The sequence below is a fragment of the Fundulus heteroclitus genome, chromosome 18 (genome assembly GCF_011125445.2).
Source record: "Fundulus heteroclitus isolate FHET01 chromosome 18, MU-UCD_Fhet_4.1, whole genome shotgun sequence".
Lineage (NCBI taxonomy): Eukaryota > Metazoa > Chordata > Actinopteri > Cyprinodontiformes > Fundulidae > Fundulus > Fundulus heteroclitus.
In genome coordinates, this window is record NC_046378.1 from 6,395,741 (window position 1) to 6,409,510 (window position 13,770).

General features: G+C 42.5%; 1 protein-coding gene across 3 annotated transcripts in view; it reads left to right on the forward strand.

Moving 5' to 3' along the window:
- Positions 1–3,151: 3,151 nt before the first annotated feature.
- dpf1 (D4, zinc and double PHD fingers family 1) overlaps positions 3,152–13,770 on the forward strand; it is a 90,671-nt gene continuing 80,052 nt past the window's right edge. Inside the window, exon 1 of one of the 3 annotated variants that reach the window (XM_036150251.1) lies at positions 3,152–3,297. In XM_036150251.1, coding sequence (XP_036006144.1) covers positions 3,185–3,297 — 113 coding nt within the window. In that variant the 5' untranslated portion in view covers positions 3,152–3,184. The remainder of the gene's footprint in view (positions 3,298–13,770) is intronic. The other 2 variants (XM_036150252.1, XR_004933297.1) reach the window with 2 other exon arrangements.

Consider the following 13,770-nt stretch of genomic DNA (forward strand, 5'->3'; position numbering starts at 1 on the left):
GTGGGGTATGGCAAGGACGTTTATCATATAATTAGTAGGCCGCTCAAAGCAGTCTTCCATCAGGCTGTATTTCTACGTGACAATTACAGCCCTCGCCACTCAGGACAACGGTTATCTCCGCGACCGTGCGCGCTTCAGCGGGTACTAAACATAGGCAGATAGATGTCGTTTTATTTAATGCTACAACAACTTTCCATAAGGGGTGGAGCCCAAGAAATACTCGAGACATACGGAGCGTCTGGTGAATCCGCGGGCGGTGCATGAGCACCACCGTGTGGCTAAAGAGAGCATTGCATGGAGCTTTGCGATTCACGAAAATGTACAAACCAAGCAATGGCAACGCTGAAATAAAAAAAATAAAAAGATCGTCCTTCTTTACTCCTAGCCAACATCTAATTTCAAGGATATATTCATTAGCAACACAGATAAAGTACAGTTCAAGTTGATATGTTTGTTTAACATGTATACCCCCCCCCCCCACACACACACACACCACCACCTTAATTACAACCACATGAGCAAGATCAAAATTTCCAGTTAACCGTCAAAGAGTACTTTTGCTGAAGCAGTGCTGCCATGTTAGAGCTGGCTGCTAATGTTCATTAAATATTTGTTAGCACAGATCTATAAATATCACATGTCACTGAATGGCTTCAGAGTGGCGCCACTGCTGAGAACATGACACACAAAGAGACAAGAACCCAACATGAACGCTATAAGTTAGTCTTCACTGGGTTCCTTCCTTCCTTGCCCCCTTCCTTCCTTCCTCATATGGGTTTGCAAGTTACATTTAAATAAATTGCTCAGATCCATCAACAGGAAACCAAGTGAAAAATGTCTCATATGAGAACTAATATGGCTGGAGTGGTGAAAACCTTGCAGAGGGTTTTGGCTTGGGACTCATCCAGCGCAGACACATGTCTGAAATAATCAATTACAGACCTAGACCCAAGCCATCACCACTGATTAGTTAATAATTTAGGATGCCCATTGCCAGACTTCATAGATAATGAAATAAAGCATGGTCAATCCACATGTCATCACTTAATATACACCACCCAGCCACATCTACTGGCACTCCTGGTAAAGATGTGTAAAAGGCCTTCAAAGAAATTGATCTTTTATTGCTGTAAAATAATCCTACTCTGGATAATTTTCAAAAAGTCCAACCTTATATTTATGATTTATTCAGTTGAGATAAAAAAAAAAGTCACATTAGGCAATACATGCTTTTAGTGAGACAACCAGTTACACATTTGTGATATCCTTGGAGTACATGGTACTGAAGGCCTCCTTGCAAATTCTTACTTTTTTATCTTGGCTAAGATTTTCAGGACCTTCTGATTAGTTACTCTTCAGTCGCTGTTATCAATATGATTTGACGCAAAGGCCTTTTTTTTGCCTCTGGTCATTACAGAGGAACCATCTCTTACCACCATGTAATGAAAAATATGGTTAAGTAGCTTAAAAAACTCCAATGTTCACTGTTAGAGAACTGGAGTAGAGCATGATTTTGCGTAGAGTATATTTTTTGGGGTCACCTAGTCTCCATAACAACTACTTGACATTATCTACTTGCTTGTTTGGTAGGCATGCCAAAAAAAAAAAAAAAAAAAAAAACACTTTTCTGTTCTACCATCACAATTATAGAGTTTGCTTGACTCGGCTGGAAGTTTAGCGGCAACTGTGTGCTTTGGTGAAATGACATGACTGAGGATGAACCTCAGGACATGTGGAAAAGCACCTCATGCACACTGTTAGGTGGAGGATCTGTGATGCTGTGGGGCCGGGTTTTTTTTTTTCTTTTTTTCTAAAGACCCCATATTAGAGTGCATGGCATCGTGAACTCATAAATTATTCGGGAGATTCAGAATAAAAATCAGGTAGACTCTACCAGTAATCTGATTGTGAGTCGCTGGGTCTTCCTGTTGAATCATGATCCAAAACATGCAGTATGACACAGAAATGGTCAAAGTCAACTCTGATGGCCTTCTTTTTGTCCCCAGGCCTATAACCTATAGAAAATATGTGGAGTAAGTTGAAAATAAAAGAGCACAAGATAACACTGAGGACTTTGGACAGGTTGAGTGTAGTGGAAGGCTCAACGATCCCTGTGAAACGTTATGGAACAAGAATGGTGTCCTGTTTGTGAAAGGGGGGGGGGGCATAAGCAGCAGGAGTACCAACAATAGTGAACCAGGCAGTGGTGGTTACTGATATGGGCCACATGGCCTGCTGCTCAGGGAAGCATCAGATAAGGTGGAGTATGAGCAACATGTAATGTTTGTTGCGCCCTGAACATATTTTCTGTAGTTTTTACGTATGTGTCGTCAATGGAGATTTTGCACCCACGTAATTAGGTGTCCCCTTTTTTAGTGGCTGGGTGGGGGTGGGCACTTTGTGAAAGACTGTTCTGCATGTATCCCACTCTAGAATGTTAGAGTTTCCAACATTTAAGTGCTTTGGGAAGTAGGGTGAGATGAGACATAAGGGGGGAGGAGGGGGGGGGGGGGGGGGGGGGGGGGTGATTGCCTGGGCCGCATTTGAGTAAGAACTGTCACTGCCACAGGCGGTTTTATAAAAAACAGAATGATTTTGCTTCTGAGACAAAAAGAAAAAGAAAAAAAAAGAATCAAATTAAAGATTGGACTTTTCTGATTTTCTCAGTAACAATGGAACTGAAATAAAAAATATATATTATATTACGGCATTTCACACATTTTTACTACGGACATCAACACATGTCTTAATCTTCTGTAAACGCCACTCAGTATTGTTAACACCTTAATATCTGTGTCGTAGGGGTTTTCAGAGTGAACCTCACAGGTAGCTATAATTACCTTGATTTGCATATTCCTCTTTGATTAAAACTTCAATTGAAAGCCAAAATGTAATCACATAATCTAATTTATCACCAGATTAGACAGAGCCTAAGTCATCCATGCAACATGCCTAAACGGGGTTTTACCCCCTCTATTAATTGGGATGGGGGGGATGGCTTTGCCCTCACAGGTCCGAGGCGGGCCTGCCGTCCACTGGCACCGCTATCCCCTCTGGTACTTGTAGTGCCCACCGCTTCGCCGTGTGACAAGCACACATGCGCAAAAAACTACACTTCCCCGAAGCTGTCACTAAGCGCTCCCGTCTCCTATTGGCTGGCTCGCTCCAGCCGCAGCCCCAGAGAATGAATGAAATTGAAATAGCTGCTACATTACATGTACAATACCGGGCTCTGCGGTGTTGCATTCTATCATACTATACCAAAATGGCCACAGCGGTGCAGAACCCCCTCAAATCGTAAGTACCGGGCATCTTCTGGGCTTTTGCGCCTTTTCGCGAGTGTTTGTGCATGCTGTCAGCGCAATCTCTGTGCTTTTTTTTTTTTTTTGTAAAAAAAATAAATAATAAATCACAGAAAATTCTCAGCATGATCACCAGCACGTCTATATGCATGCAACGCACACGGCAGGCGCCGAGAATAGCGTCAGGGGATGCGAGTGAGTAGAAAAGTTGCGTTTAAAGACGGCCGTTCGGGGATGGAAGTGTTGTGTGTGCGCGCTCCGGTGCAGTTCATCAAATCATTGCCCCCGATCCAACAGCGGCGTGTGCGCAGGGATATGGAGGAATGCTGGAGGTAGGTTTGGGTGACCCGGCATGTCCCCAAGCCAGTGCGGCCAGCGCAGCCAGCCGAGATCACGGTCAAAGCCAGGCGGTGGTGGCGGGCTGGCCGCGGCTCTGGATGGCTTTAAAGCAGCCCCCCGAACTGAGCCCTGTTTGTAGAGAAGGAGGAGGTCAACAGAGCCGCTGATTTTAGGATGCAACGTTACCTTCCGGACCCCTCGGAGATGGACAGGCTGGATAAATACCCCGCTTGGAGAGCGGCGCTCATCCAGCGTGCATTCATCCCGCATTTACAATATAACCTCGATACATCCAGCATCACGTTTACTTTTATCACGGGGGTCTTCACTAGCGGCGAAGTTTGCGCTTTGCGCATGGTTTTTTTTTTTATTGGGGAGGGGGGGGGTCTCCTTTTTTATTATCATTCCGGGGCTTATTTCAGAGGAATGCAGAGGCAGCCCGCCTGATGGGCTCCCGGCCAAAAAGGTTAGCGGATGTGTGCCTGTCAGCGGGTGCTTTCACTAATCCAGCCAAAATATCCCACACTGGCTCCAGTGCGAGCCAGCCGTGATGAGGCTGGAGCGCTCCAACCCGCTCCGGCTCTAAGCAGTTTGAAACAAAGAAAAGTCTGGAGAAGGAGAGATGCGTGCGGCGGCAGGGTAGACGTCGGATGCCCGTGCAGCTTCTCTACCTGAGCACAGATCGTGCACGCTGTCGTTCTGTCTTTCACTCCGAGGTGCAAACACAAGGGGGGATTCGGTGCGATCCAGCGCACGGGCCAGCCTGCATGTGGCTGCTTTGAATATCACTTCACAGGAGGCAGGAAACCGGAGTGCCATGGTGCTGATTGGAGGGCGGCTCTGATTGGCTGTCATGGTATTTCTGTGTTTTGGGTTGATTGCTGTTGTAATTAAACATCAGCCAGTCATCAGGAATAAAAGACTCACCCTATAGTTTCAACTCCCATGTGACGCACCGATCGCAGCTTTGCAGTCCATTTCTGATTTCAGGTTTTTCTAAGGCTTGGCATACCGATACATGTTTTATTTGGTATCTATCTTGATAATGTAAGAAGATATATAAACAGCGTTTATAAGATTTTTGTAGCCTTCCAGGCCTGGTCATTACTTGATTATATTAAGAGAAAAAACATCAAACTGGAAGAGGGAGAGTTGCTCTAAAACAGGATTTTACTAAGTATAAAACCAAGAACGAAAGGTTACACAGTTCATATTTGAAACTTTCTGTAGCTTCTTATATTAGCTAAGCAAGCACTTACAAAACCACAGTCTCTGTGTATTTTTCAAAGAGAACACAGTTCTTTATCTTAACTCTTACATTTTCAGAAGGTTGGCAACATTTCTCACACAACAGAGCTCACAGGGATGACACGGGGCCACTGGCCTCTGTTCTTTGCTCCCGCAGAAAGTCTTGCTCTCTCTCGCTCTCTTACAGCACAAAGGAAGTATGTCTCCACATGTCCTGACTTGTGTTAGAAAACAGAATCTCCTTTCAGAAAACTTCTTATAAGGCTCTGTGCTTACTTTGGCTTCATTTTGAAACACCTCCATGTTACTGGCGAGAGGTAGCGCTGCATGTTCTTCACTCATCAACAGTGTCCACCTTTAAGAGGGTTGTCGTCTGCAACCTGAGAGCTCTTAAGTATGTTTAGAAAAAAGATCAAGACTCTTTCTCATCAGTCCACCAAGAACATCGGTTCTTGGTGGACCGATGAGTATGCCATACCTTTGTGGTGGTTTATGATTTGGGCAAAATAAGTTTATGTTGTGCCACAGTCTGGGAGTTGCCACCGGTTCAAACGAACAAACAACAGCTTGTCTGCGATTTGCCCCATGAACAAGTTTTAGATTTATTATTTGCTCGTCTAGTCATTGGGAAGTGGCTCCTCCTGTCGTGGGCTCAGGTTTAAGAAAGCGTTGCTGTTCTCTTCGAGTGGATGCTGCTGATGATTCACAGCTCTTAGTTTGAGCCTGCTGAGGTTTCTGATACTGGCAATATTGGCCATCACCCAGGGCACAACAATGTCAGGGGGAACAAGAAAAATGATTTACTCAGTATGGACTCAGTGTAAGACTGAACTGCATTTGGTCAGATGTAGAATTTAGTTGCTTTGTGATTTTTTTTGTAACCATTTTTCTATTCTCTTTTTAATGCTTTGTTGGCATAGGACAGCCATACACTGAAACAAGTGCAAAAAGCATAATATATTGACTGGTCTAATGTGAGCTTCATTAGTCTATAGATGGCTTAAAACAATTGCCTATTGAGGATACCTCTAATGTACTTGTAAAATAAATGGGACTGTGAGGTTTCTTTAAATACTGTTCAGTCTGTGTCTTATTCAGTGTGTACCCCCGGCTCCTGTCCAGTGACCATTTAATTTTTTGGGGCGAGGGGCTTGTTTGGTTGTGTGCGGGTGGCGGAAAAAAGAGCTTGCCTACGGCATTACTGATGCAATATCCGATATCAATGTCATAAATAAAATGGTTTATGCTAATCTCGGCCAAGGATTCGGACAGAGCAGGTAAAGTGGATGGGAGGCTGCATGTGAAATCTTTCAATTTCTCTCCGGCCATCCTCTTCTAAGTCTTCTTTGGTCCGTGCCATGCTCATCCAAGCAAAGCAAAAGTGTGGCCAGATTGCTCCCAGAGGCCCTTGGTGAAACCATGTCAGGGGATTAAATTGACTGATTTGCATGGAGTCAGCGAAGGAGTAGAGGTCGGGCAGGAAAGAAGGGGAAAAGGATTGGTTAAAAAAAAAAATTAAAGAAAAAAAGGTGAACAGGGAATGGAGAGTAAATGCCAGACTGAGGGCCAGTGACTAATGAACAACTGCCCACTTTCAAAGGGTGGTCTTGTATTGATTTCTAAGAGCTTTAAGTTAGACAAAGGAGGTAAAAATGAGGCACAAAAGAAAGCAGCGCAAACTGTCAGTCAGTATCAATTCTCTCTGCAGAGATGTTAGATCACCAAATCAGTGTGGCCTCTGAAAAAAGCTGAATGTATGTATAAAACAATTCAGCTGCAGCGATCGAAGCTCCTTTAACAGCTCCTTGACTATATAAATGCCATTGTTGCCCAGTATGGCTTTAAGTACGTTCCAGTTACAACACTGAAATGGGCTTTTAAACAAGCTCTTTTAATTAGCAAGGCCCCGAACAAACTTGCTACAAGAGGCTCACAAATTAGATGCCTATCCTGCTAAAAATGGGCCAAACAACCAGCGAGACTGGGTTCAAAATAAGCTCTAATAGGGCAGCTGGCTATGAGCCTAAAGTGGAAACAATGCATGTTTTGGCTCTAAATATCTTTAAAGATTGTCCAGACTCAGGAATAAATTCACGGACCAAAATTTCTTGGTAAGGCCATATAAGCAGGCCTTGCCTGGTCACCAGCCAGGTCCGGCCCAACGCATAAGGGAACTAAGCTGCAACTGATGTGAGCCCCTGACCAGGGGGCCCTCAAATGCTGTTAACTTCTCACTTAGAATATAGATATAAAAACTTATTTTTTGTAGATTTGTTCATCAAGAATGGGCCTAATGTCCAATGTTGCACCCAAAGCTGCCATTACACTGATCCCTGGCTTGGCATACATGCTGGCATATTGAAAAACATGGTCTCTCTGTGAGGAGACATGGTATGCTACATTTGCTGTAACATACCTTTTATTTATGTATTGATTTATTTCACATTTAAGGCTCAATTGACCATCTTGGAACACCATTTCAATGCCCTTTGAGAGTCCCCAATTTGTCAGATAATTATAGTATTAGTCCAAATAACCAGAAAGTTGGAAAGCAGGGAACTGCTTCATAAGTGTAGACAGAATACTGCGGTATGAGATTAAAGGTGTAGTGGACATTTTTTCCAGAAATGAAGGTAAGAAACGCCCAAGTAACTTTTTGAATAATTGCATATGTGCTAGACCACCTCACCTTCTTTTCCACTCCTCAGGGGGATCACATGACAAAAAACTCCCAAATACACTCTTGTCTTATGTTTTCCTTCTGAGGCCAGCCTCATCTTCTCATAAACCTGTCAGAGAGTTTGTTACTTGCAACTCTCAGTCATTTTCAAATTATACGATGAGAGCAGAGGAGCTACGATGAAAGGTGGAAACTGGACACATAAGCACTAGAAGTGCTCCTGCACAGCAAGCAATAGGAAACTAGCAAGGAACGAACACACACATTGGTATTAGCTGAGCGCGTCAACCAATAGATAAGATGATCCCCCTGGAACTCAAAGCCGAAAGAAGGTCGTCCACTATACCTTTAAGTACTGTTATTACCGGGTCATTGCTGCAGTTTTTGAATTGAAAATGCATTAATTCTGTGGCAGTGGCAGACATAAACTGTGTGAGAACTGATTAACGTGAGGCTCAAACAGAACATGTTTTGTTCTAGTTAACTCACAACTACTAACCTATTACTGAACTGTGAAACTAAGGGTATGATGGTTGGGTCTCCTTTTCCCTATTTTGAACCTTTGCAGTTCTGGTCGTGTCACGCATAACTTCTTTGGGTCGAAATTGAGGCGTGTGCTACAGAAGGTTTCATACCCACCAGCTAGACGTTTTGTATCCGCTCGAACAACATTTTCCTCGCAGTTTACTGTGGTTAAATGTGGTTCCAGCAAATGTTATTATACGTTCTTTTTTTTTCTGAATTTGTCATAGTTCATAATAGTCAGCATGCCCAAAGAGGCAGAATCAAAACTTTAGGAAGTTCATCAGTATATTTCATGAAAATACTTAATTTCAAAGAAAAACCAACATAAACTGTTTAACTGAGTGATTCCAAAATGATTTGTTTAGAAGGTATGAAAGAATGAAATGGCAATGATACAAGATGCAACAACTTATAAGCACTCTGGAGATACCACAACTGGCTAGCCGTTAGCCGCTAAGAATGCTAAAGTTAGCGTTTGTGTTGGAGCATTCTTTTGGACGGACCAAAGGTTCAAACAAGTCCAGACTGCATTTGATCATCTAAAGGTCTCTCCCGTTCTCTCAGGTTATCTGATAAGCTGTTTCTGAGTGTGCCAAAGACAAAGCACAAGCCAGGAGGAGACCGTGCTTTTGCTGTAGCAGCGAAGATGTGGAATGACCTTCCCTTGGTCATCTGACAGGCCACTTCACATTCTGATTTTAAATCCCTTCTTAAAACTCATCTATTCTCCTTTGCTTTTGACACCATCTGAGATTGTTCAGCTTTTTAGTACTAATTATATAGACTAATTATTTCCATTTTGCTTTGTTTTAGTGAGTCTATGATTAATCTATTATTTTAATATAGGGCTGCTTTATTCATTCAGGTGTTATTGATCTTATTATTGGTTTAATGCTGTCATATGACTGCTGTTTATTTACTCTGAGTACAGCACTTTGGTCATGTGAGTGTTTAAAGTGCTCTTTAAAGAAAGCTGGTATGGAATGGTCTAATCTAGCATGAACTGGATCACTCTACACTTTCTTTAAAACAAAACTTGAGATGTATAAAACCTTCATTCCTTTGGTAAAACACTCAAGTGAGAATTCTGTGGCTTTACAGGAGAGCATAACACTATAAAACAATATGTGGACTAGTCCAACATTGACCAGAGTATTCTAATGATTACAGGTTGTTTAAAACAGCTACGTTATCATCCAATTTTCATGTAAAATTTGAGATAACTTTGAAAATGTTGCAAAAAAGAAAGAAAAAGGAAAATGTGAATCAGGTGTGTTTCTATCTACTGGTTTGGAGCGATTTAACCAGATTACGCAAAAGCTTCAGAAGTTGATGTTATGCATGGCGGTAATAAACAGGAAGTAGCGGTTGCATATTAGCATGGACCACACATCTGAGAAAAACGGAGAAAGGTTTTCAGGAATCTGTTGCAATCGGGCAAGTTGTAATTGTTCTGTCACGTCAACTAGTATTAGCGATGTTACATGCTGTCCGGAGACAGGGCCGGATTATCCATAAGGGCCAGTGGGCCAGTGCCCAGGGGCACCAACCATGGGGGGGCACCACATGACACATGCTTTAAAAATATATTTTTCATAAATTGTTATATTATTTACTTGAAATTGTTGAAAGACCATGCATTATTCGCTTTGTGAACACTGATGTCACAATAATAATAAATCAAGATTTTTTTGATTTCAACATTTTAAAATGAGATATTTGAATATTGCTCACTGCTCATATGCCTACATGTAGTTGTGTAAGTTAGTAAATAGTAAATTACATTACAGAAATCCCCTTGATTATGTCTGATGTTTTTGACCGGAGGACTGCACGGGTAAGGGGGGGCGGGGGGGGGCTTTGAGGTACCACATTGTCTTAATACGGGCCTGCCGGAGACGTGGAGAAGGAAATGCAACTCTATGCCCGTTATGGGGCTAACTGGAAAGATGGCGACAGGAACAGCTGATCAGTCATGTGTGGTAAATGATCTCTATGTCAGAACTTATTTGGCAAATTGTTTTCCAGCTTCCATTTTGCACATTAACTCTTTCTGGGATAAGGCAAAAACCACCTCAATTGAGCGTAAATCTTTCTGTTTCCATCAACCTTTTCTAATGCAATACTTCAAAATGTGCGTCAAAAACTGACGGAAACATGTCTACTGTTTGTGAATCGTGAAACCTTTACTCTTTGTTAACACATTAAAATGTTTTTTATTAGATTTCCCCTCAAATGTTGCAAAAATCTAGTCTTGTTTATTTTTAAAACCAGTATTGTGTGTTGGCTCGACTTGTGAGCCGGCTGCATCACCACACCCTTTGTTGAATAAGGAAGAGGCAACTTGTAGATGTGAAATGAGGGGAATGAAGTGGCAGAGGGGTGAATTGACCTGAGCCCAAGTGGGGATGTTAAATGCATAATAAAACAAATTTAGTGGCTGAGGTAGAGAGATTTAACTGGACGAGGGACCCCAAAATCAATGTTTACTTCTGGGCCTGGACATTGTTTCGTCGACTCTGTCACCAGCTGACATGTGGATCCACTGTCCATTTCCCTACCAGTCAGTCTGCGTCTCTGCAGGATTAGAGAAACATTTAATCTCTCTTTCTATCTTTCCCCCCCCCCTGCTTCCTCACCATCTGATTTCCTCTTCCTCACATCAACCCCGCTGCCCCATCTTCATCTTCTCCCCCCCCTTCCTCTTCAACACTCTCTCAATCCAGCGCCTGTTTTCTTTTTGCTCATCCACTTCCTTTCCGTATCGCTTCCCTATTCACCTCCTCCTTGGGCTCAAATCCTGAAGCCCCCACCACTTCTAAATCACTTCCCTACGCTGTGGATCAATGTCTGTGTTGATATTCAGCAGAAACTATAGCTGAGGACAATTTATATCCATTTTATCAGATCCCTGTAATTCCTTCTAGATAGCTTATACTTAAGAGCTTTTTTAGGGGGATTTAGACGCAAATCTATTGACAGGAAAGGTTTATAGTCTACTCTTACCAAATTATATAATGCTTCACATTTTGAGACGGGATATTTATATCCCGTCTCAAAATGTGAAGCCTTATATTTGGATTAGAAAATGACCAAAATCCTCAAAACATGGAACAAAGTGCAATTAAATCCACTTGTATGACTTCATGGCAGCCAGGAACCAGAATGTGTGGTGCTTGGCGTCTCTCAGCGATATTACTTCTTTGTGCTGGTTAGAGGGGGCAGATGCAGATAAGCGCGTGCTGCTGAATTGGAGGCAGTTGCGGCGGGGCCTATATAATATTACTTGTGCCCTGCCTGACTGAGCCCAGCAAAAACGAGTTCCATGTAATAACCGGCTCTGTGTGCAAACAGCCCCGTGTGATGGCTCGGGCCGCTGCTTCCAGAGCTTTCTTTCCCCTTTCCCAGTCTCACCCTCTCATTCCCTCACTCGCTCATTTCTGGTCCGCCTCTGTTGAACACACATGCACACACTGTTGCACTCATTTTTCCCTCTCTCTGAGTTTTCTTTATCTGTAATATTATGGGAGTGAGCCTGAGGTCTGATGTTTTTAAGATGGTTACTTTTTCCGAGTTTTTCCTTTCATCATCCCCATTACTTCGACTTTCTATATGTTGTCGTTGGGTTTTTTTTTTTTTTTCTTTTTTAGGAAGGCAGGATAGAAAGGAGCTGAGAGAGCGAGAAAGAGGGAAGCATGGATAAGTATTTTTAGCACTATGACCTATTTCTCCAGTGCTACCTAACTGACTGTCAGTCAGCTCCACTGCTTGGGGACCTTGCGTGCTTTCCAGCCAGCAAATTTGGGAATATTCTGCTTGGATGTAAGCATACAGCTGAAGAAGTGTGTGTGGTGGGGGAAGATAGGAATAACTCAAACCAAATCTCTTTTGTTCCCAGTCTGCACCAAAGACTCTCTTGAGCCAATCGTCATGAATTGGGACCAATCCAATTCAATACCGGTATCAGACCTGATCCTGATGCTATTCCTGTATTGGATCAGGCTGATCCTCCGTGACGCTGTGTTGCTGGAGGTCACATTTAGCCAGTTTTATTCTGGAAGCTTAAGCTTACAGCAAAAATGAATTAAATGGTAGATGGTTCAAATGTAGCTTCTCAGTGAGCAATGATAAGTCCATTAAGAATCACAGTTAAAACCTTATTTAGTTACTCTAGGCTAAGACCAAGCAAGATTTTGGTCTAAAAGTGGTCTAAAGCAAGACTTTAAATAAAAAATTAACAAGGTCTACAAAAAAGTCTGCAAGCTGCTGAAAAATATCAGAAAACATAAAATAGCATTCATTTAATCTACAGAGTCTTTGAATAATCCAGCTGAACAGGATGTGCAGTGACAGCAAGATGCTTCCTCGATATCCTAGTTCAAGTCGGTTGCCCTGAGGAAAATGGGAGCTGTGCACAAAGAACCGTGATTTCCTAGCAGAACTACTACACACACCACTGTAAGAGAGTTATTTGTAACAGAGAGAACGCAGGGCTGACAGAATGCTGCCGTGACAGGAAGGAGGAACAGACTTAAATCCCCCCCCCCCAAAAAAAAAAAACAATGTTATCACAGCAGTAATAAATGCCTACATAATACACTTCAATCTCATATAATCAAAAGATGATGGAAAGATGAAAAACACAAGGATTTATGTATCCTTTGCAGCAGAACATGTACCCTGACACATGAGTCAGTTGCAAAAACAGAGGAGTGCTAATTCAAGGGTCAATCTCACAAAGCTGACTAACATCCCATCTTTTTTTTGTGCACTTTTCTACTTGGCTAAATAAGTGTCCATTTAGACTTCTGATAAAAATCTAAAAACAATTCAAAGTTCATTTTTAAACCCAATTTTACCCTCACAGGGTGGTTATGGAGGTTAGGTGTTTTATGTAAACATGTATTGTGAGTAAGTAAGTACATAAGATCTCAATATAATGCCAAGACATTGCTCAGCAGATAGAAGCCCATCTCTGTCCGGACCGAAGCGCAGGCAAGAGCTCGGGAGACGCATGTTGTGTGGTGATGATTTATTTAAATTAAGAGAGCCTGCAAGACACAAGGGTGACAGGAACCAGGAGCACGGCACGGATGAGACCAGAACAGGGTAGTATGACGGAGGACCTGACAACTGGACATGGCTGAGCTAACTGAATATAAAGGGAGGAGACGGAAGGAACAGCAGGTGGCGTAGATCACACAGGTGAGATGAGTAAGAGTCAAACTAGCAGAAGGAAAGGATGGTGGTGAGCTGGCCAGAGCAGAGGGAGAATTGAATCTAACAGGGAAATATGAGAGTGGCCGGAGAAGAGAGAAAAACCTGACTACACTAAGGAGAGCAAGTAGAAAACAAAGATCCACTGATCTACTGAAATCACAAGGAACAGAAGCAAACAGGAACAGAGTCTTACAGATACAAAAATACACATAAACTGAACAGAACACCAAAGTAACGACACAAACAAGGATTTAAGGATAAACAATACTAAATGTGCTAAACATGACAAGCTGCAGGATCCCCAGGGAGCTACAATAATTAATCAAACCCCTGTGGATCCTGACAATCTCACAAAATGCCATCCAGCTGCCCTCAGCGTGGGACTTTTTCTGCTAAAGTTAAGTCTAAGCTACTTTTGTGAACCCTCCAGTATAAAAGGATGCAATTTTTGGGTTG